At 35.8% G+C, this 22,297-nt stretch overlaps 1 protein-coding gene and 2 pseudogenes across 2 annotated transcripts; all 3 read right to left on the bottom strand.

Moving 5' to 3' along the window:
- Positions 1-85: 85 nt before the first annotated feature.
- On the bottom strand, positions 86-4,426 carry LOC132177123 (uncharacterized). 2 transcript variants are annotated; one of them, XM_059589343.2, is made up of 4 exons: positions 3,818-4,418; positions 1,578-1,682; positions 1,276-1,332; positions 86-645 (listed from the first exon to the last, which is right to left on the bottom strand). In XM_059589343.2, exons 1-4 carry the CDS (start codon positions 4,160-4,162, stop codon positions 316-318), a joined length of 837 nt encoding a protein of 278 aa, XP_059445326.2. In that variant the 5' UTR covers positions 4,163-4,418; the 3' UTR covers positions 86-315. The 2 variants fall into 2 exon arrangements, with proteins under 2 accessions (XP_059445326.2, XP_059445327.2); XM_059589344.2 differs by lacking the exon at positions 1,578-1,682 and having other exon boundaries at positions 3,818-4,426.
- Positions 4,427-6,180: 1,754 nt separating this feature from the next.
- Positions 6,181-15,680, bottom strand: LOC132178347 (phenylalanine N-monooxygenase-like; annotated as a pseudogene).
- A 2,102-nt stretch (positions 15,681-17,782) lies between these two features.
- LOC132178346 (wall-associated receptor kinase-like 10 pseudogene) lies at positions 17,783-22,000 on the bottom strand (annotated as a pseudogene).
- Between the last annotated feature and the right edge of the window lie 297 nt (positions 22,001-22,297).

Genomic DNA, 22,297 nt, shown 5'->3' with positions numbered 1-22,297 from the left:
ACGTTTCGAACAGGAGTAAAGCACCATGAGAAATCACAACCAATCTACATATTGACAGCAAAAACTTGGGAGGAGAAAAAGAGCATTAAATGGAAAAAGTAAGTTATATTAAGGATATCCAAGCAAGCTGTAACTTGGCTGCTGTTTGGGTCACAACAGAAGAAAAATTTACAATGGTATTGTTTATTCGCTCTGCACAAACAACATATGCACTCATTCGTCTATAACTCGCACAACACTACAAACGCCTTATGATATATATACACTCGTTGGCAGATATCTAGCAAACCCTACAACTTAATTTTATCTATAAATTTACACTACTCCATAAAGCGGCCCAGTCCCACCTTCCTTGTCAGCATCAGGGATGCTCGAGTAGGAATAAAGATGGTTTGACAATTCCCAGCTCCAATCCTGCTTCCGAGACACAGACAATCTTGGCCATCGATTGATCCTTACATAGTGCTCCCTGATTTTACCTTCACCAACAATACTAGTGAATGTCAAGTAACAGCATTCATGACCGCCCCATACCTTGTCACCGGGATCTGCACTTTGGCTCCCATCTGGATGGAAGTACCGGCGCATGGGAGGGCCAGTGCCCTTCCAAAAAGGATCAAGATTTCTCCAATATTCTGGCGCCCCCTGAGGAAATGGTGATATTTTGTCAGATTAATAGGTTCCATTAGGCTTTCATACAAAAGAGTGGCAATTGGACTCGTGCAAACTATGAGATTGCTATTCACAGGGTGACAAACATGAGATATGAGCTGGCCAAGGCTGGAGATATACCAGAGTTTGAAAATTAGTGGGGAAGAATATCATGAAACATTTGAAACAAATAATAAGAAAATCTGGTAATAACCATGGGTATAGAGAGAAATTATGTTTATGAAAGGTAATGCTTACTCGAGAAAGTTTGCTCTACTTAAAGATTCAATGGAGTAAATCATGTAAAATATATGGTTTTTGCCCTTACATAATCATTTGGGGAAATTTGACAGTAGTTGGAATTAATCAGCAGAGTCATGCTAATATTTGAATATGAAATTTTCAGTTTATGATAAAGGAAAAATATCTAAAACAATTCATTAGTTCTCTTTTGTAATACATCAATGAACTTCAAACTTCACATCAACAGAATAGTTACCAAGGAAAACCATACTTTGACCTTTGCAACTATTAGACCTTTCTACCATAAACATGTTATATAAAGGTACCATGTCAACGAACAGACTCAAATAGATGATACGACCTAATATAGAAAGCACATACCTTGTTAAAATGAAACTCCCAAACATGATCACACAAATCATCCTTCATGATACGGGTCTGATAACAAAGGAACAGGCCAGTCAGAAAATGCTCCTTAAAAAAAATTCAATGGGTACAACAGGGATGAGATTTTTGTACTACTGCAGGTATACATGTGCATGGATGCAGATATGTTATGTCAGTGCATGTAGGTGTTTGTGTGCATGCCTTCATGTGCTCCTCTGTGCGAGCATGAATGTGTGTGTGTGTGTGAGAGAGAGAGAGAGAGAGAGAGAGAGAGAGAAGATAAAGAGAATAGTTACACGCTTGCCATCCATGACAGCTAATGAATAAGCGGCCAATTTGGATAATCCCCGGATTTGTGACAGGCGAGGTATGTGTGCTTTCCCAAGCCACAGTTCCTCCAACTGAAAAAGATGTAGAGAGAAAAAAAAAAGTGGTTGAATCTTCCTTACTACATTCCTTAAGTTTATGACTAGGAAAATGAACTTAAGTTGCTTCTATCAATTGATTTCAATTCACATTTTATGTTACACCAAATCTCATGATCAATTGATACCATTACCGTGTCATGAAAATAGGCAAGATCCAAGTTGAGGCTGGTATAATTGTTAAGTTGCCAAAAAACATATTATTGCCCATGTCTAAGGCTCCTTAATAACCTAATTACCTCCTCAAACTAATCTTAGATTCTAAATGCCACCTCTGCGATCATAAGCCAAGGCACAGAAATTCCAACCACGTAATGACTCAAATGCATAAATTAGTTTGACATCAATCCTATTCATATGTGCTAAAAAATTCCTCCTTCCCTTAGCACTCAAAACTAGTTTGATCCTCTCTAAAACCTTCATGTCACCAAACCCAACTTGTTGCTACAATAGTAAATCAAAGACTGCTAGACTTTATAATAAGCAATCAAAATTTGTGATTTGAGTAAATATAAGATAATATATAAAGGCACAACTTGCATTTGATCCCTCCCTCCACTATCATATGACTTATGAAAGATAACATTCTGTTTAAGTGGCATCATCCTCTTTATGGAGTTCTTTCACGTTTGTCATTTATAAAATACATATAATCCAACTTGACCTTAAGGGAAGGTATGCAAGAAACTTTTCCACCATAACTGCACGAAGTTACAAACCCCATAGTCAACCCCCCACCAAAATCACATTTTTTTACTTCTCTTTTTTATTAGTCCCAGACAGATTCAGAGTTCCATATTTCCAATGCTTTATTTTATCACTGCTCTTTTTGAGGAATGCTAGGCTTACAAATACATTTTACAAAAAAATTTTTACAAACTGATATGGCACAATATGATTGGATATGAGATAAATTCAAATTTTGAGAAACCCAATCATGTTGTGCCACATCAATGTAAAAGGTTTTTTTTGTAAAATGTGTTTGTAAGCCTAGTATTTTCCAAATCTTATATAGTAGATTACTATACTATCATTGGGATAAAGAACAACACGTACTTACTCATATGAATAAAGCAGAGTCATGTACAAATATTGAAGGCAAACTATCACGGGTTGACTGAATTTCTAGAAACTGGCTGTGACTTTCAAAATTATATAGGCCTCAGGTTAAGGCCTGCCAGGCCATAAGAGCCTACAACCTTAGACTACCCAAAAGTCGGGTTAGGACTAGCAGGCTTGACCACTAACCCATGTCTAACACCATCCTAACAGCATGCTGCCTAAGATTGACTACAGATTTAGAGATAAAAACTGGCCAGTCGAGGGTGGAGCATTTTAAAATATGAAAAAGAAGGGGATGAACAAACTCGTACTCAAAATTCATATTAACACTTAATATGCTATCAAATATAGGGGAAAAAACAATAACACATAAAAAATGAGAACCTCAACGCAAACGATGAAAACCCATTGTGAAACGAGGCACTAAAACTAACAGCCACCAAATGCCAATACGGTATGCTTCAAAATCATAAAAGGATTGAAAACCCACTTTTCTCCGGAATTGAACTCCCAAAGAACCCAATTGGCAAAAAAAAAAATCTACCGCTAACGTGTAGATAGCACAGAACTCAATCATGAAGCTAAAGTAGAACCCATATGGATATTAACCAACCTCAAAAAACCATAATCAAGCATAACCCTATCTCCAGCAATGTAATGCTTAATCACAAAAGAACGTATGTAACCAAAGCAGCCAATCTCAACTGGGCACAAACCCAATTTAAAAGAGAATCAAAATCCTATTCTCAAAATCTCATCGTCTAGCTTAAGTACCTAATAGAGCAGACACATCTAACCCCCTTAGAAACAAACCAGACCGACAAAGGATCACAACCCAATTCTTCCCAAATCTTAACAAACCAAATTTCAAAAAGAAAATCAAACCAACTCTCAAAATCTCATTTTTTTTGTCTAAAATACCCATAAACAACAAACCACACAGCCGAAAGAATCACAACCCAATTCCCAAATTGTACCAACAAAACAAGATATGCACAAAAAATCCAAGCTTTTAGAATTAACCGAGAGAAAACGAAAAGGGTACCGACCTTGGCGCCCCAGATGCGGTCGCTGGAGGCAACCGCGTGCCAGCCACGGGAGACGAGGAGAGACAGTGCCACGCTGCGTGCGTCGAGATTACTCAGTATCTTTAACATTATGTCCGTACCAAACACCTCCAATGGGTCCCTTCGCAGAACCCCTTCTTCTTCTTCTTCTTCTTCTTCTTCTTCTTCCTCTTTCTTCTCTTCCACATCTTCAACCATTTCTTCTCTCCCTCGCTTCCTCCTCTTCCTCCTCTTTCTATGCCTATCCATCTCCTCCCCCAGCACATCGTACTTCTCAGGTGATTCCGGTGTCTTCCTCTGCCTTCCCTGCAGCTCGGCCTGTGCCATCGAAAAGAGAGAGAGAGAGAGAGAGAGAGAGAGGTGCTAGAGAGGAAGTGGAATATAGATAGAGAGTTGAGAGCGTGAAGTCGGTGCCGTGCGAGAGCGGACAATAAGAGCTGCGTCATGTGTGAGTGTGATGATGTGGTGCGTGGGAGTTCGGGAGCTTTTGGACTCCGTGCACCGATACGCACCTGATTGAGGCTCCGGGTCGACAGGGAAAGGTTTTGGAGTAGTGCTCTTCTACGTGGCATGGCACGAGCGTAGCTTTGTGCAGTTTGCACTTGTGATTTCTATTGCGTACTTTTTGACTACGATATTGAATATCCAAAATTTCAATAGTAATCTAATCTTCCAGCAACATATATATGAGCTCCATTTTGGTGTTCCAATGGCCGTGCAGTTCTTTGTACCCAGAGTTCAGCTCAGCGACTCCTCCATTAGAGTCAAACATAGAAAAGTATTTTTAAAAAAATCATTTTTTTCTTTCTAATAATTAAAAAAAAAAAAAACATTTCACGTGAAACACAAACAACCGGAGCCAATACCTGTTCCCTCTTTCTCGTCTCTGCCATCTTTGTCTTCTACCCTACGCTCTTCCATTTCATGCCAAATACTGAAACGACAAAATCCGGTTGGAACCTATCGACTCCCCAATCATGAGGCCCAATAAAATTAGGTGATCGAAGCCCATCTGCTAGCCTCATAGTTGGAAAACCTACCGAAACCCAAGCTGAGCTTCCCTCTTAGTAGACCCAAGCCCAAACTACGAAGCTGAAAAGCGATCGAACTCTTAACCCAACCCAAACCCCAACAATCAAACGATCGCCCTTCCCTCCGGCTCCTGTTGTAAGCTTCTCGAACTGTAGGCCCAACTATGGGCTGGACTAGACAGGTTTACAAGCACGTATGAGAATTAGAGAGGGAGAGATATTTTTTGTTTTCAAAAATATATTTTCAGAATTTGGAAAACAAAAAACAAAAAGCTACCGAAATTATGTTTGGATAATTTTAGAAACAGAAGATCGAGATTGAAAAAAAATGTGAAAAATTAATAAAGGTGAACATATAAGGATATAAATATGAATCATTGTTAACAATGATTCATATTGATTGAGAAGCTAATAATGGTTGGGCATCAGCTGATGAGGGGGAAGATCATCCCCTGGCTTTTACATTTCAGCTCGGACATATTCAAACTTTTCATAATTTTCTTGAAGGTTATGATCTTTTTACAACATTTGAATTGCCTCCGATTTGTAAGCGCATATCTCATGTTAATAAAAACTCTGCAACTTGGCCATTGACATATTGGAAAATAGTTTCGTGAGGAACATATTCATAAATTAATAAATGAGAAGTGAATGACACAGCGTCTTGGGAAGAGATGTTGCGTGAGAAATAAGACATTAATAATTTAATTAATAGTTTTCATAAATGGATTCAAGTTGTTTATTTTATTAAAATGACATTCATAATTTAATCTTCGTCGTTTTGACCAAATGACCTTAATAGCCAAATTAATTAATTAAGCGATTTCAAATTTAATATTATTTGATGTTGTTTTGATAAATAGACGAAATTTTTTGATGTACTTATCGTGATCTTTTTTCAAGTGACGATAATTTTTTTACGTCCTTTATAATAAAGGCCGATAAATTGACTTCGTTCAACAATAAACGACGTCAACCGTATAAATAAGGTCGTTTTATGAAAATGACCCCAAAAAATTGCGTAAAACAGTGCATAATAACGATTAAATCTTTATTCATTCTTTTTTTTTTTTTTGTTTTTTCTCACCTCAAAATATTAATTCATTCGGATTTAGTTTAGATGTTGAATAAAAACTTATATCATATGTCTTGTAGTTTTTTCAATTAATATTTCAGATTTAACTTCCCATACTCTTTGTTTCTTAAAAAAAAGTTGAAATTAAATCTGAACCGTTTGCTACAAATCAAATTCAAGTTTTTTATTTTTTTATTGATTAAATAATAAATCTGTACACCGAGAAGTTACGTCCATAGTTAAGTGGGGTATAGTTTAGGAGCCAAACACGGCTTTGCGTGGGCATGCAAAGGCTTGGCCATGGAAAGGTCATTTACAGACTCTGAGAGGTCAATCTCCTCCATGTTCGGTGGGAAACTCCATGAAAACCCTTGAAGAAGCCTTGCCAAAAGCATCACATTCATGGACGTCCCAAGTTGAACACCCATGCACCCCCGCCTTCCCGTACTGAAAGAAATGAAGCGCAGCTCATTCTCTGTAAGATTCACCACCTCCTCTGCCGATGATCCGTCCTTCCTTAGATGTCGCTCTGGTTTGAACTTCAGTGGATCCTCCCAAACCCAAGGGTTGCGGCCAAGCCCATATCGGCTTAAGAGGACATGGCTTCCTTTTGGGATGAAATAGCCACCGACAGTCATGTCTTGCATTGAGACATGGGGGAGTTTAAATGGCGCAACTGGGTGAAGACGATAGCCTTCCCTTGCACAAGCCTTAACATAATTGAGCTCTGGAATATCGGATTCTTGAACCCATCTCTCCTTTCCAACCACCCTATCAATTTCATCTACCGCTTTCTGGAGGACCTCCGATTGGTTCAGCATTTCTGATAGTACCCACTCTACGTTGTTGGTGTTAGAGTATATTTGAATGACCCTAAAGTTTGGGATTTGATTATGATTGATGAAGAGCATATTAGCCTAATTTAGGGATTTGATTATGATTTGATCACCATAAATTAGGGGATTTGATTAAGATTACATTAATATGTAAACTCTATAAAAAGAGCATTCTGTATTGTAAACAAATTATTCAATAAGAACCTAATGTAGACCTTTGGGCTTTATCTGTGGATGTAGGTCGTTGACCGAACCACGTCAAAATCTTTGTCTCTCATTTATTTTATTTCCGCAATTTATTTCTATTTCTATTTCATTATGAATTCTATCATGGTATCAGAGCAAATGGCTAACGTCAATATTTGATCCTGACATCCTATGATTCCATTCCCTTCCTTCCGCCGTAACACACAAAAAAAAAAAAAAAAAATTGTTGTTGTTCCAATTCTTCTTAGGACAGATCTAGTTTTCCTTTTCTGTGTCTTTTCTTTGGTTTTCCAAACAATGGTGTGTGTGTTGGAGATCAATTTTTCATCCAACCCACACCACACGATTTCAGCCCATTTTGATAATTTGGGGAGAGCGTGATGAGGATTCCCATTGCCATTGGAACTCTTCAATGTGAAGACACCCGAGATTTCTACAAGCACTTGACATCCATTTTGGTAGATTTGATGGCTGCAGCAACCTCCATTGGCCCGACATGTGGCCTATGCTCTTCGATTTTTCCGTTTTTTTGGTTGATGTAAAAAAAAAAAAAAAAAAAAAATTCAAAAGAGGCTTTGTTCTCTAAGAATGGCTCTCTCCGTGCGTGATCGTTGGTGGGCTCCACTGTAGCACCTCCTCTCCTTTCATTCCGCAAGTTTCTTACCAGCCAGATCTCCACCGGCCTACTGCCAGCTAGCCTTGCACCGTGACGACCACGAGTCCACAACCTCCGCCAGCGCCAGCCCACCGTCTTGAACGCACCAACCGTTGTCGAACCACCCCATCTTGCTGGCGCCGCGATCTGTTTCATCTCAAGCCAGATCGTGTTTCAGGAGGTTTGTTTTGTGAAGAAGAAGTGTGTTTGGTTACGGGTTTTGGTTTACCCTTATTTGAGTGTGCATATATTCCTGTTCTAGGTTTAGGAATATGATATCCTAGTTTAGTTGTTATACCTGGTTCTGCTTGGTTATGGGATTAAGTAATCCTTATCCCAGTTTAATGTAATTTATAACAGGATTTTCATGAAAAAAAAAAAAAAAAAAAGGAAAAGGAAAAAGAATCTTGGTAGAAGAAAAAAAAAAAAAAAAAAAATTCAAAAGAGGCCAAGTTGCCAATCCATTGGCCCATAGTTGGCCTATTTTTGCTTTGCTCTGTGGTATTGTTTAAAACCCAAGCTCACTTTAGCCCATAGTTGGCTCTCATTTTAGCCCAAAGTTGGCTTACTTTTTTGGCCCATAGATGACCCTCTTTTGTATTGTTTTGCTATCTCAAGAAAAAAAAAAAAAAAAAGTCAAACTCAAGGTTTCAGGATCTTCCACCTTGAGTTTGAGGGAGGATGTTAGAGTATATTTGAATGACCCTAAAGTTAGGGATTTGATTATGATTGATGAAGAGTAGACTAGCTTAATTTAGGGATTTGATTATGATTTGATCACCCTAAATTAGGGGATTTGATTAAGATTACATTTATGTGTAAGCTCTATAAATAGAGCATTCTGTATTGTAAACAAATTATTCAATAAGAACCTAATGTAGCCCTAGTACTGTAAGCTAGCCTTTGGGCTTTATCTGTGGATGTAGGTCGTTGACCGAACCACATTAAAATCTTTATCTCTCATTTATTTTATTTCCACAATTTATTTCTATTTCTATTTCATTATGAATTCTATCAGTTGGCAGGGTTATCCACCGATGCAAGTATTAAATCCTGCATGTAATATTTACCACGTAAATGTCTCATAAAACTGATGCGGCATAATTTAATATTGTAAGTGGGCCCACTTCAAATGGATTCTTTATGCTTTTCAAGTTTATAGGAGTGTCAGTTATTAATAATGTAGCATCGAAAATCAGTGAATGAAAATAAAAAAAAAGATAGTATGTAAATATAGGGTGGGTCAGATCCAATCAAGTTTAACTTGCCGTGATTTGAGCTTTGATCTCTTCTACTGATAGAGCTGGTTCCCCGTTGGAATCCTTCGCCAAAATGAGAGCGTCAAGCAAGTCCTCAGCCTCCTTCTTCTTCCCATCTCTCCACATCTCTACTCTCTCATCGATGATGGGTTCTTCATAGCTGCTAACAATTCTCATAGCCTCACTCACCATCTTCTCATGACCATCTAAGTCTAGCGCTCTTAAGCATGGGATGTAATCCGACACAGCAAATGCATAAATATGAGTGCGTAAGCTCCAAAGTGATTCAACATATTCCACTTCCTCAACTCCAGGCCCTCCATCATTGCTTCCTTTTCCAAAGTATCGAATGTTGAATATCATCTTCCTCATTACATTTCCACATACACTATTGATGTATAGCAAGCCTCACGTCCACGACAAGGCTGCTTTTCTCGGACTGGTTAAGAATGAACCGAACAAGATTATCGGCTTCTTCCGTCCTCTTATGGAGCAGCCAGTGGAGTGTTGTCGGGTTAATTACATTGGAAGCCACCACCTTTCCCATCTTCTTCCACTGTTCTGACCATGGTACAAGAGCTATCGTCTTGAATCCACGAGTAGAATACCCGGTCGCCATTGTAAGAGGTCTTGATGCGAATATTGAATCGTACTGTTTCAAGAACTCCTGGGCAATTTCCGGCGAAGTCACTGGTATAACATGAACACCTGCTAGACGGACACAAGCGATATCCGTGTTCAGTTCTTTCATAAGGCCATGTATCCACCGGAATGCTGGCTTATTCCTCCACAATTCCGGGAGGTTTCCGACTATAGGCCATGGAGTTGTGCCGGGTGGGAGTGGCCTTTGCTTACTTTTTCGATGGAATATGAGAGGAAAGATTAAAACGAACTAGTAAGAAAGACGAAGATACTGGTTAAGCGAAGAGAATCATTTTCTAAGGTGGCATAACCATGATAGCCCGGCCAGTTAACCATGATATCGAAGAATATAAGAAAATTGGTTTAGAAAGACAAAGAGCTTCTCAAACATAAGAAGCCCCATCAGTTAGTCTTCTATATATATATATATATATATATATATATATTGAAGCGATATGGAAAAAGGAAGACATTAGCTGTAGATGACATGCCTAGCGATAAAAGGAAAGTCTACACCGGTCTTTGTTATTTGTGACATATATGCCTAGCAATAAAAGGAAAGTCTACAATGGTCTTTGTTAATTGTTTTCTAGCTATCAACTTTAAGTTTTTTTTTTTAAAAAAAATGAAGAGTTGAGAAAGCGTAGAAAAAAAAAAGGAGGAAAGTTTGAGAGGAAAGAATGTAGACGAGAGAAAGAGAAAGAGACATTGGCATATCATGGTCAACTAGGGCTAGCTACCTTAGAAAATGACTATGTTCCCTTAACCAATATTCTATTCGCCTGACTTGATTTCACAAGTCAATCGAGCATGTTAATTTCTTTTCTTAATTGGCTATGCTGTTGGCCGGATGGATAGATTTTGTACTCTTGCACCAATTGGACTTTCTCCCTTACATGTTCATATTTCAGACTTGAAAAACACAAAAGTACTGTCGATTCTGAAGAAGAATGCAAAAATCACAACGAAATAGTAGTTTGAGAAAGTCAAGTGTTATAAAATGGTAGTTTGAGAAAGTTTTTGCAAATGATAGTAATGCAAGCAGTTTTTGCACATGCTACAAATTCTGTCTATTTTAATGCTCTCGGCTAACAAAATGGGAATTTTGCAATGAAATTGTAGTTTAAGAGGAATCAAGTACGTACGTATCACAAGTGGATTGACGGCGTCATGTTAGTAATTAAGTGGATATTGCCTTCCAAGAATGCACCTGAATTCGCCCTTAGATATTGGTGTGGTATATAAAATTAATCTTGATGAATTGATTATGGTATCGTGTAGTAGGTACCACTTTTGGTTTGTCTACAAGAAAAATTAAGAGGAATTACTAAGAGGTTTATATATATATATATACTTTGAATAATTCTCACACGCCAACTAATATGCATCTTTCGTTGAAAAGAGGAAACCTCTTAGTAATTCCTCTTAATTTTTCTTGTAGACAAACCAAAAGTGGTACCTACTACACGGTGCCATTATATTTTTGGGAGCAAGTTGACCATCTTGTCTCGTTTCTCTTAAGACCGAAACGAGACAAGATGGGAGCAAGTTGACCATCTGTACCATGAAAAGAGAACCCAACTTGTCTCGTTTCTCTTAAAACCGAATGCACAATATTTTTGGGAGCAAAATCTAGCTAGTTGGGTGATGGGGTAGGTATCCTGCATTTGGATTTCTGGTCAGATTTTTTTTTACTCTTGTACTCTTTCTCTGTAGCAATAGAAGAGGTTGACAAGAAATCAGAAAAAAAAAAAAAAAAAAAAGCTCCGCCTTTTCTCCTCCATTTCTTCTCTGAATCCAAATCGGTTGAGGTAGATTTTTTTTTTTTTTTACTCATTTCTCCACCATTCCTTCTCTGAATACAAAATCAGTTTAGGTAGATTTTGTTTTTGACTTCTGTACACTTCTTTGTAGCAACTGGAAAAAAAAGAAAAAAATTGATTTTCTTTCTTGCCCATTTCTTCTGAATCTCGCCCATTCCTTCTGAAGCTTCCTTCATAAAAAGACCAAAAAATCTCTATCAAAAAGTTTGACTCTTTACATACTCAGAGAACAAAATGGTAATTTAAATATAAAAGACAAAAATATTCAGACAACTTTTTAAATTCATTAGATTAAGTAAGGGCAAATTAGTAGTTTCGCAATCTAAAGAAATGTCAAAAGACAAAAATAACCTTATCTAACTAAATCATGATGTACAAAAAGTAAGGGCAAAATAATAAATTTAAAGTGCAAAAGAAAAATTACTGTTTGGCTTGCATTCCCACTTTTTATATATCTTTTAAGTAAAGATATATATGGAGATCACATAGAAATGTTTATTTTAAAATTTTGGGGAAAATCCACTTTACCCCCCTGAAGTTTCAGGAGTTTTTCAATTTGAACCCCAAAGTTTAAAAATTGGCAATGTACCCCCCTAATGTTTCAAAAATTTTCAATTTAAACCTTCCGTTAAATTGGACGAAATTTTTTTTAAAAAAGCCTGAGGGTAATAATTAGGTAATTTCACAGATTTCCGTTCAATTTGATGGAAATTAGTAACAGAAGGTTTAAATTGAAAATTTTTGAAACATTAGGAGGGTACATTGCCAATTTTTAAACTTTGGGGTTTAAATTGAAAAACCCCTAAAATTTTAGGGGGGTAAAGTGGATTTTTCTCTAAATTTTTTGAATAAAAAGTATATTTTTTCATAGAGAACCAAGAAATATTCCATTCTCTCAAAAAATATTTGGAACACGTCTATGAAAGTAAGTCCATCCCTCTAATTTCCCAGTTGTTTCTCCTTAATTTAATTATTTCATCTATTTATCTAGACTTGTACCTCCACTTGTACAAGATGTGCCCTTCATTTATAATTTTCTATTTTTTTTTTAAAGTATAATTTATCTATTCAATAATACTTTTATGTCCACTTGCACATGATATATATATATATATATAGGGGAACACTTTACCCCCGAAGTTTAAGGAGTTTTTCAATTTGAACCCCAAAGTTTAAAAATTGACAATGTACCCTCTTAATGTTTCAAAAATTTTCAATTTAAACCTTCTATTACTAATTTCCGTCAAATTGGACGGAAATTAAAAAAAAAAAAAGCATGAGGATAATTACGTAATTTCATATGTTTCCGTCCAATTTAACAAAAATTAGTAACGAAAGGTTTAAATTGAAAATTTTTGAAACATTAGGGGGATACATTGCCAATTTTTAAACTTTGGGGTCCAAATTAAAAAACCCTTGAAACTTCAGGGGGTAAAGTGAATTTTTCCTATGTATGAGAGAATTTGATAGTAGGTGGGTCGAAAGTTCTTTTTTGATGGCTCATGAATAAGTAGTTGAAATATATTAGGGGAAAATCCATTTTACCCCCCTTGAAGTTTTAGGAGTTTTCAATTTGAACCTCAAAGTTTAAAAATTGGCAATGTATCCTCTTAATGTTTCAAAAATTTTCAATTTAAACATTCCATTACTAATTTCCGTTAAATTGGACGGAAATTAAAAAAAAAAAAGTCTGAGGGTAATTACATAATTTCATAGATTTTCGTCCAATTTGACGGAAATTAGTAACAGAAGGTTTAAATTGAAAATTTTTGAAACATTAGAGGGGTACATTGCCAATTTTTAAACTTTGGGGTTCAAATTGAAAAACTCCTGAAACTTCAAAGGGGTAAAGTAGATTTTTTCCAATATATTATTTATGTGCCATTTGAGATGTTCACCCATGCATGAATCCATTCCCCAGGAACGTTTTTCCTCCTGAGTTCCTTTTGGAAATTTATGGACTCGTGATATGGTTATCCCTTTATATTATCTTTGTTCACATGGAAGCTTAAGTTAGAATAAAAACACAGATTTTCTAAATGTAGGACCTAGTCCTCCTCATGTTACCTCAAAAATAATGTAACTTTTAAAATTACTATTAAATTTGTGATATTATTACATTTTGATCTAATTGTAACGTTACACGAGAACGACATAGGTCTTATATTTAGTATTACTCATTCTATTTACACGTTTTATGTTTTTAATTAGGTAGAATAAGTACACTACAACATGACCCTCCATTAATATATTATCAGATATTTTGTTTTGGGTTAGAATAGGGTTGAAAAAGAACCGAGTCATTCAAACTGAACCTTTGCCCTTCACTCCAAAGATATTCATCTATGGTTGCACCTTGCTTATTTTTTGTTCTTACGACAAGGACCTTAATTAATTTGTTTGTGCTTGTGAGTGCCACCTTATTGTGGCTCCGATACTACTTGTTAGGGAGATTGATACATTGTGAAATCTTCAGTGAGCCTATAATATATCATGTTGAAACACCACTCAACCCAATAACTAAAACCGATGGGTTTGAGCCCTACCATGTTATATTAACCACTCACATTTCTTACATATTTCCAATGTGAGACTCTATCCATTTTATACTCACACATGTATATTCAACAACAATTATACATGATTCATTAAAAATACAAGGTGGTAAAGTTAAAAATTAGTTAATCTAATTAACTTAAAATATTTTTTTAACAATAGTTAAATAGCTAATGATTAGAGGAATTATGAAAAGAGCAATCCAACAAACACTACAAATTGTACAACATTCTTTTTACAAACTAACATGGCACTTACATGAACGCTGCCACATTAGCAACTTAAAAATTAAAATTTACAAGTTGTTGATGTAGTAGTTACCATGTAGGATGCTACATCAGTTTTGTAAAAAAAAAGTTATAAAATTTGTAGTAGATCAGGGTTTTTTTTGACATGGCAAACAGTAACCCATTTTTTTTCACATCACTAATTATTGACGTGGCAAAAGTGTCATGCCAATAAAAAATTTATTGACGTGTTGAATGTGCCACGTACGTCACTATTTAGTGACGTGGCGAATTCCACACGTCAATAAATTACTACGTGTTAAAGATTGCCAAGTTGCTAAATTTAAATTCAATTTAATTTTTAAAAATTATATTTAAATAATATACATAGTGACATGGCAAAATATCACACGTCAATAATTATTGACGTGTTAAAAGAGCACGTCAATATTTATTGACGTGCCATTTTGAAACGTCAATAATTATTGACGTGCCATTATTTCACACGTTAAAAATTAATAATAAAAATTATGTGTTTTAAAAAAATTTATTAGGTAACAAAATTTAATTGGTATATACCCTATATACGTGTATAATAATTATTTTAATTAATCATGATTATAAATTTGTAGTCTTCAATTTATTTTTTAAAAATTTATTAACGACAAATAACTATAAAATTAGAAAGCCTGAGTTTTAATTAGTATTAATATTCTAGAGTACTAATATACGTATATTCTAGAGTGTTAATATATATATATATATATATATATATTCTAGAGTATCAAAAAATCAAGTGATTTAAGAGCCACTTTTTATTTATTTATTTATATTTTTGAAATTAAATTGGTAATTAGTAGCTAGCTAGGTTTCTAATTATGGTAATTACCATAATTAAAAACCTAGCTAATTATGGTAAGTATGCTTATAAGTATAATTATAACCTAGCTAATTAAAATTATAATTAGCTAGGTTATAAGTAAGGTGCTTCATTAATTATTATGCAATGCTTTCACAATACGAAAACGGCTCATTGATAATTTTTACTATCAACCAATGAATATGATTTTTGTTTTTGTTTTTATTTTGTTTTTGTTTTTTTTGTTTTGATAAGAATTGTCGATTTCTCATTAGAAGATCAAAAAGCTAGAGCAATCTGCTCCAGCATTCAGCAATATAAAATCTCGAATACAATCAGGTGGCTCCACCCACATTTTATCTAGGGCATATGTCTTAGCATGAGTAGCTAAAAGATGTGCCACGTTATTACCATCATGCTTCACAAAAGAAATCTTCCAGTTATAAAGTGATTGGGCCTCCATTTTAAAATCTTCCACCACATGACCCACTCCGATCCGCCCCAATCCCTTTCCCCACAGTTCACAGCGTCCACGAAAGATTTCGCATCCCCTTCAACATGAACTTGAAAAAAGCCCATGCATTTACACTGTTGTAAGGCCAGCACCGCAGCTGAAGCTTCCGCTGCTGGCGGAGACAGGCAGCCTAGCCGTGTCAGACATCGCGCCGCCAACATGGTCCCCTGGTGGTCACGAATTACCACCGCCAGCCCAGTTCTTCCATTCTTCTGATCTAACGACACGTCCCAATTGGCCTTTACCCAGCCCGGTGAAGGAGCTGTCCAACAACTCAGGTTCTGCATCGATGACAGTGGGGACCCCCGACATCTCCCTCCTTCCATGTGCAAATTGGAAATCATCAATAGCTCTTAGGGTTGTCTGTACTAAGCCTTGCGGAGAAGACATGCTTCCCCCAAAAACTACTTCGTTCCTTCTCAACCAGAGCCGACGTGCAAAACCCGCCACCTGCACCATATCTTTCGATGAGCATGTCTCAAATAGCCCCTCAATCACTTGCTTGAAGTCTGGCCCAGGAAAGTAGTACTTCTGAATAGCTGCACTCCCCATACTACACACGTCCATTGCAGCCGGACATTGCCAAAGAATGTGAAAGCAAGACTCTACTGCCAACCCGCACAGAGGACATGAAGGGTCATCAATAATATTTTTCTTACATAAATTCTCCTTTGTAGGGAGGATTTTTGTTTATTTATTTGGATTACAACACATACGTGCTTTAATAACTAAATATTTCTCAATTTTTTGTACAGCATCTAATTACCCAAATCCGGCCAGCTGGAGCAAAACTTGTCACTAGCTAGTAACACTCGTATGCATTAGCCATTAAATGTTTATAGACAATGATAAATATGTACATATTGTTTGTGGTTTGTACTATTTAATTTATTTTGAAAAAATTATTATTATTATAAACTAAAGAATAAATGTTTTTTAGTATTAACAATCTAGAATATTAATAAATATATGTGTTCTCTTAGTCTTAAGTATATAGTATTTTTTAAAAAATAAGTGATCATATCATTTTTTTTTTTCTCTTATATCAACACTAATTAGTCTGTAGGAAAATATTAATAATATTTTCAATTATTTTTATTGACGTGTCACATGTCAAAAAATTGTAACACGTCAATAATTTTTTGACGTGTCTTCAGGTGACCAGATCTAGCATTTTCTTTATGAAAAAGTATAAGTTAATTGACCAGTTTATAAATAAGCTTGACTTCTTTTGAAAAATAAATTTGGAGTGGTTTGGCTAACCAAATGGAAAGGAGGGGTGGTCGTGAACCACCTTTATCCCCAATTAATGGGGGTGGTTCACAGGCCGGCCACCCACCCACCTGTAGGGCCAGCCAGCCACCCTTATTCCCATAAGGGTGGCCGCTCACAGGCTACCCCCACTAGTGGCCGGGGGTGATGGGTGCCCCGGCCACCAAGGGGTTCTCTTGTTTTTCTTCTTTTCTTTTCTTTTTTTTTTTCTTTTTTTTTTTTTATAAATTATTATTATTTTTAAGATATGTTTTTTTTTTTATAATAAAAGTAAAAAATATATACATTTTTTTAATGTGACGTGTCACTAGTAGACGTTGTACAATTGGCAAGAAATTCAACGGAAGGACCCATTTCAAATTCGTGAAAAACTTATGCAATTAAAACTAAAAAAAAAAAAAAAAAAAAACTTTGAGGTGTTATTTAAAATGACACTTTTAACTTAGGATTTATCTTAGAATTTTTTAAAAGAAAGTAAATAGCCTGAAATTCAGATGCCTATTACATCAAGGGTGTTATTTATTTTCAGACTCAAACTGGTTGAACATAGAATCATGCTCTGTTTCTTGCTTTGTTGTTTTCAACAAGTTGACCATCTTCATCCACTAAGATTAAAAATGTGAAAAAAAAAAGAAAAAAAAAGAAAAGTGAGAATTCTCGAACGGTAGTGGAAATCCTGAGGCAGGAAAGAGAGATGCTCATAGGACCAGATACTTGATAAAGCAACTTGAGGCCTGATTTGATCTAGACAACAAAAGTGGATCCTTATAAATGAGCATGGAGCTTTTTGCTATCTTATACTATCACAAGACAATTAGATATATATGGCTAATCCATGTTCTTATATGATTCTTGAAATAACTTGAAGAATACAACGAAAATAGCAAATTATGTAGCTTACAACATGACATTAAACAAGGAAATTACTTGTAGAATACAACCAAAATTACAAATTACGTAGCTTACAACATGACATTAAACAAATAAAGATTCATGTTGATTGAGAAGCTAATAATGGTTGGGCATCTAATGAGGTTGAAGTTGTTGGTGGGGGAAGATCATCCCCTGGCTTGTACATTTCAGCTCGGGCATATTCAAACTCTTCATAGTTTTCTTGAAGGTTATGATCTTTTTGCTGCGACATTTGAATTGCCTCCAACTCCATTGCGACTTCCTTCATTGTAGGTCGTTTCTTCCCATTTAAGTTCAAGCACCTTATCGCAAGGTTCGCGACCGCAATGATATCTTCTTTCTTACCCTCTTTCAAAACTCGACTATCAATAATATCAAACAAATTATTCTGCTCCATTGATTGAATGAAATACACGGCTAAACTTCTGGGTTCTTGTGTTCTTGTTGAAGATATTGCTTTTTCGCTAGTTAACAGCTCAGCAAGGACAACACCGAAACTATAAACATCGCTCTTTTCTGTAAACTGACTTGACTGAAAATATTCAGGGTCCAAGTATCCAAAAGTGCCATGCACTAGTGATGTGGTTAGGTGAGTTTGATCAACAGCGATTGATCTTGAAGTTCCAAAGTCAGCTACTTTAGCTCTATATTTATCATCTAAGAGTATGTTTGTAGACTTAATATCCCGATGGTAAATGGGCGTGGAAGCTGCTGAATGTAAGTAGAATAGAGCTCCTGCAACTTCTGTTGCAATTCGTAAGCGCATATCCCACGTTAGTGGAAACTCCTGAGTTTGGCCATTGACATATTGGGAAAGAGTTCCGTTAGGAACGTATTCATAAACTAGCATAGGAACTTCTGTCTCCAAACAACATCCAATTAGCTTAACCACATTTCTGTGGTTAAGCTGTGAAAGAATGACAACTTCATTGATGAATTCTTCGAGTTGTTTTCCTTCATCAAGTACCTTTGACTTTTTCACTGCAACAATTCTTCCTTCTGCCAACATGCCTTTGTAAACAGTGCCTTGTCCTCCATGGCCAAGTATTCTATTTTCATTAAAATTGTCAGTGGCCTTCTCCAACTCTTTTGAATTAATCAGCTTGATGTTCTCAACATTGGCTTCATGTGAAGATAATTGTTGTTGTAACAATAAACCACCATTTCGTTTGAAGAACTTGTTCTTCTGTTTAATCATCCTCCTATGCTTTACAACTTTGTATGACCACCATCCACCAACAAATAGAACCAATAGCCCAAGGCAGCTACTAATACCTGCTTAACACAATGTATTAAGAAAAGATTACTCGGTCATAGCCATAGTTTTGATTGAGAACGTTGACTAAAAATAGAGAGACGTCTCCTATTAATGCTAGAGATTACTCTGACAAAAAATATGCTAATTATATATTTTGACTATTGAACTATTCCAAAAGAAGAAGATGGTAAAAGTGGGCTGGTGAGGGAGGAAAAAAGATTAAGCAAGAAAAAGCATGAAGATTTAAAGGTTCGCATTAGAATCTTCTAATTGCAACTCTTAAAATTGTAACCTATTTTAAATGATTAGTCACGATTTTGTCAAGTCCTCTATTTTGAATAATAATAATAATAATAATAAAATACTTGTAGGAAATGATTTCTTAAGCCAATACCTAAAGAGATTGAATGCACCGCCCCTTAATACTTTTTTAGGGTGGTCAGCCATCACAATTAGGTGTTCAAATCATCCCAATAAGCCTTGAAAGGCAACCAAACCAACTTCTCAAGGCTTATGGGGCCGGGGTGGTTGGCTCCTCATGAGTACTTTTTGGTATGGCTTATGAGATTGGTTGATTACCCCTTGAAAGTTTTCAGCATGGTCCAACCACTCCAAAAAGTATTTGGAAGTGGTCGACCACCGACTTTGAGTAGATAGTTGAAGAATCTAATTTTTGTATTTTTTTTTTTTAAATTTTGGTTGCAAAATGATTGACTTGGAAAAATCTTGAGTGCCCATTTAAACCATTTTAAGAATTGTAGGCTCTTGCAATTTTTAAGAATTTCTGGAAATTCTGATCCGGCCTAAAGGTTCCAATATATCTCCAAATCAATTATTATACTTGAAGCATCCCTCTAGGTTAGAATTGAGTGAATTTTAGGGAGAGCTAGCCCATTTTGAAGTTTTGGCCCTTTCAATTTTTTCAAAAGACGTGCTTTAATTTTTTTTTTTTTTTTTCCTTCTCAAAACATGTGTTTAAAAATTTTCTCCAAAAGCATAATATTAATTCTCCTACAAAAAATTAGGAATGTATATCCAAAGCAAGTGGGGCCAATTGAAACAATTAAGCAAGGCGAAAGAAAATCAATCAAAGTAAACATACCTATTATGATCGCTCGCTTGGAGTCGGGTACCAGACAATTGTAAGACCCATAAGTATTTTCACAGGTGAATCCATTATTGAGACAAGGGTAATTTAGGCATTCGTCAATATCTGACATGTAAGGAGATAACAAGCAGGTTAGTATCTAATATATCAACAGCAAAATTCAGAGTGATTATTAAATCACCAATGATTTTAAAAAAAATTAGAAAATATGAAATATATTCATTTAAATCAATATTATAATATTTATGTGGATATTTAGAAAGCATATAGCATTTCTCTTCAATAATAATTAAACTATCTTAAAAGTCTTCTATGGAGGTTTCGATTGAAAATAAACTATTGGGAAAAGCAAGATCGGGGGGTTTGTTAAACACCCAGCTACTTTCAAATACTATTCATCTCATTTTTTTTCTTCAAAACATCAACATAAAAATATTCTTACTTTTTATATCACATAATTCACTTTTTATATTATATAATTTATTTTTTACTACTATTCAAATAAAAAATAATTATATATAAAAAAAAAAACTTTTCAACTTTTCAATACCACTTTAAATTTTTACTTTTCTTTACCAATAATTACTTTCATTTTTTTTTTCACCAACTCATAAACAGTGTTTGGGCGTGGCATGATGTTTACCAAACAACGCCCTTGTTTTTAAAAGGGACTATATATCCACCCAAGGCAAGATCTTGTCTTTAATTGCTAGGCACTATCCGCCCAAGGCAAGATCGGTTAATATCTAGTTATTTTATTTACGACTTCATTTTCAATAAATTTTGTACTTATTTAAACACATACTTGATAAAAAACATAAAAACACAAAAATTAAGTATACAAAGCTCCCCTTTGTCAATTAAACTAAAATTCAAAATGATCTAGCTACCAAAATGAAATTTTATTATATCATAAAATTTATCAAAATTGTGTTTAATTATAGGTGTGGTCTGCTTAAGGCACATGCATGAACATGTAAAAACTAGACAAAAACTTAATTAAAGAGATAAATACACTAGACAAAAACTTTACCTTGACATCCTCCAAGAAGATAGGGATTTCCTTCAAAGCCTTGTTTGCAAGAACATGTAAAAATTGAGGTCCGATTAGTAGTAATGCAAATAAAGTTTGAGGAGGCATTATTTACGGTGGATCCCGAGCCATCATTGGCTATTGGAAGTGAGTTGAATGATGTGTTAAAAATCCCCCATTCCAACACCAGAGGAACTTCCAACATAATGTCAGACGCATTTGAGAATGGGTAATCGGCCTTGAACCACTTTTCTTCTGCCAAGAATGCAGACTTGCATCCTTTGTTCATAGTGATGGCAACGTAAGTTTGAGGGTTGTCATTTACTTTGCCAATTGTTGCGCTGAAGGCATCGAGCTGTGGAGGAATTGTGGTTTCGCAGCAGTTGATGCCATTGCAAGTACTTGCGTCCATCAATCCACCCGTGTCACAAATTGACATGCACCCACCAATAACTGAAGCTAAACCACCTACGGACACCATTTTGGCAAGGTTGTCGCAGCCGATGGCCACGAATCTGTTCTCCGACTGGGAGAAGATGAAAGGGCTTTTTCCAAACTCCACAATATTTGTAGTGCTGCTCCTTGTATCATTTTCACAATCATAAAATGTCGGATAGTTGACGCGAACTGTACCTCCTAATGAAATGCTGAGCACCTCCAGGTTGAAGCTCCTCAAGAAAGGTTTGGGAGGGCTCCAAGAGTCGCTGCAATTTACTTCCAACCAGTCATCAACGAAGCAACCATCTCCTATTCCAAAAGGGTATGGGATGTTAACACCCCCACAGCTTGCTTCACATGAACCATTAATTGCTAAACTCGCAGCTGCTTGTACAAATATTGCATCAATTGAAAACAATAGCAAAATTATCTGAAATACCATTTGCAGTTGCACCACCATCTCTCTCTCTCTTTCTTTCTTTCTAGGATATTGATGAATGGGAGAGGTGAGGCAGCAATGCCCTAGCCCCCGCTTTTTATAATTAACGCCATGCAATATTATTGTCCTTTTCTAAAAGTCGCCAAGAAATTGTATGGAAGCTGCCAACAAGACTTTGACCAAGTCGTCTTAATTTGTGTGGACAAGTTTGTTGTTTGTGTGCATGAACCTAGCTGCAGCCATGACTGACCTTGCATAATTAAATTACTAGGAAAATGGTACCACCCTTAAAATTTGGTAACAATCAATTAGAAGGCC

Source organism: Corylus avellana, chromosome 4, assembly GCF_965113065.1.
Source record: "Corylus avellana chromosome 4, dhCorAvel1.hap1.2, whole genome shotgun sequence".
NCBI classification, from domain to species: Eukaryota; Viridiplantae; Streptophyta; class Magnoliopsida; order Fagales; family Betulaceae; genus Corylus; species Corylus avellana.
The sequence above is the reverse complement of the archived record's forward strand: the minus strand, read 5'-3'. Positions and strand labels throughout refer to the sequence as shown.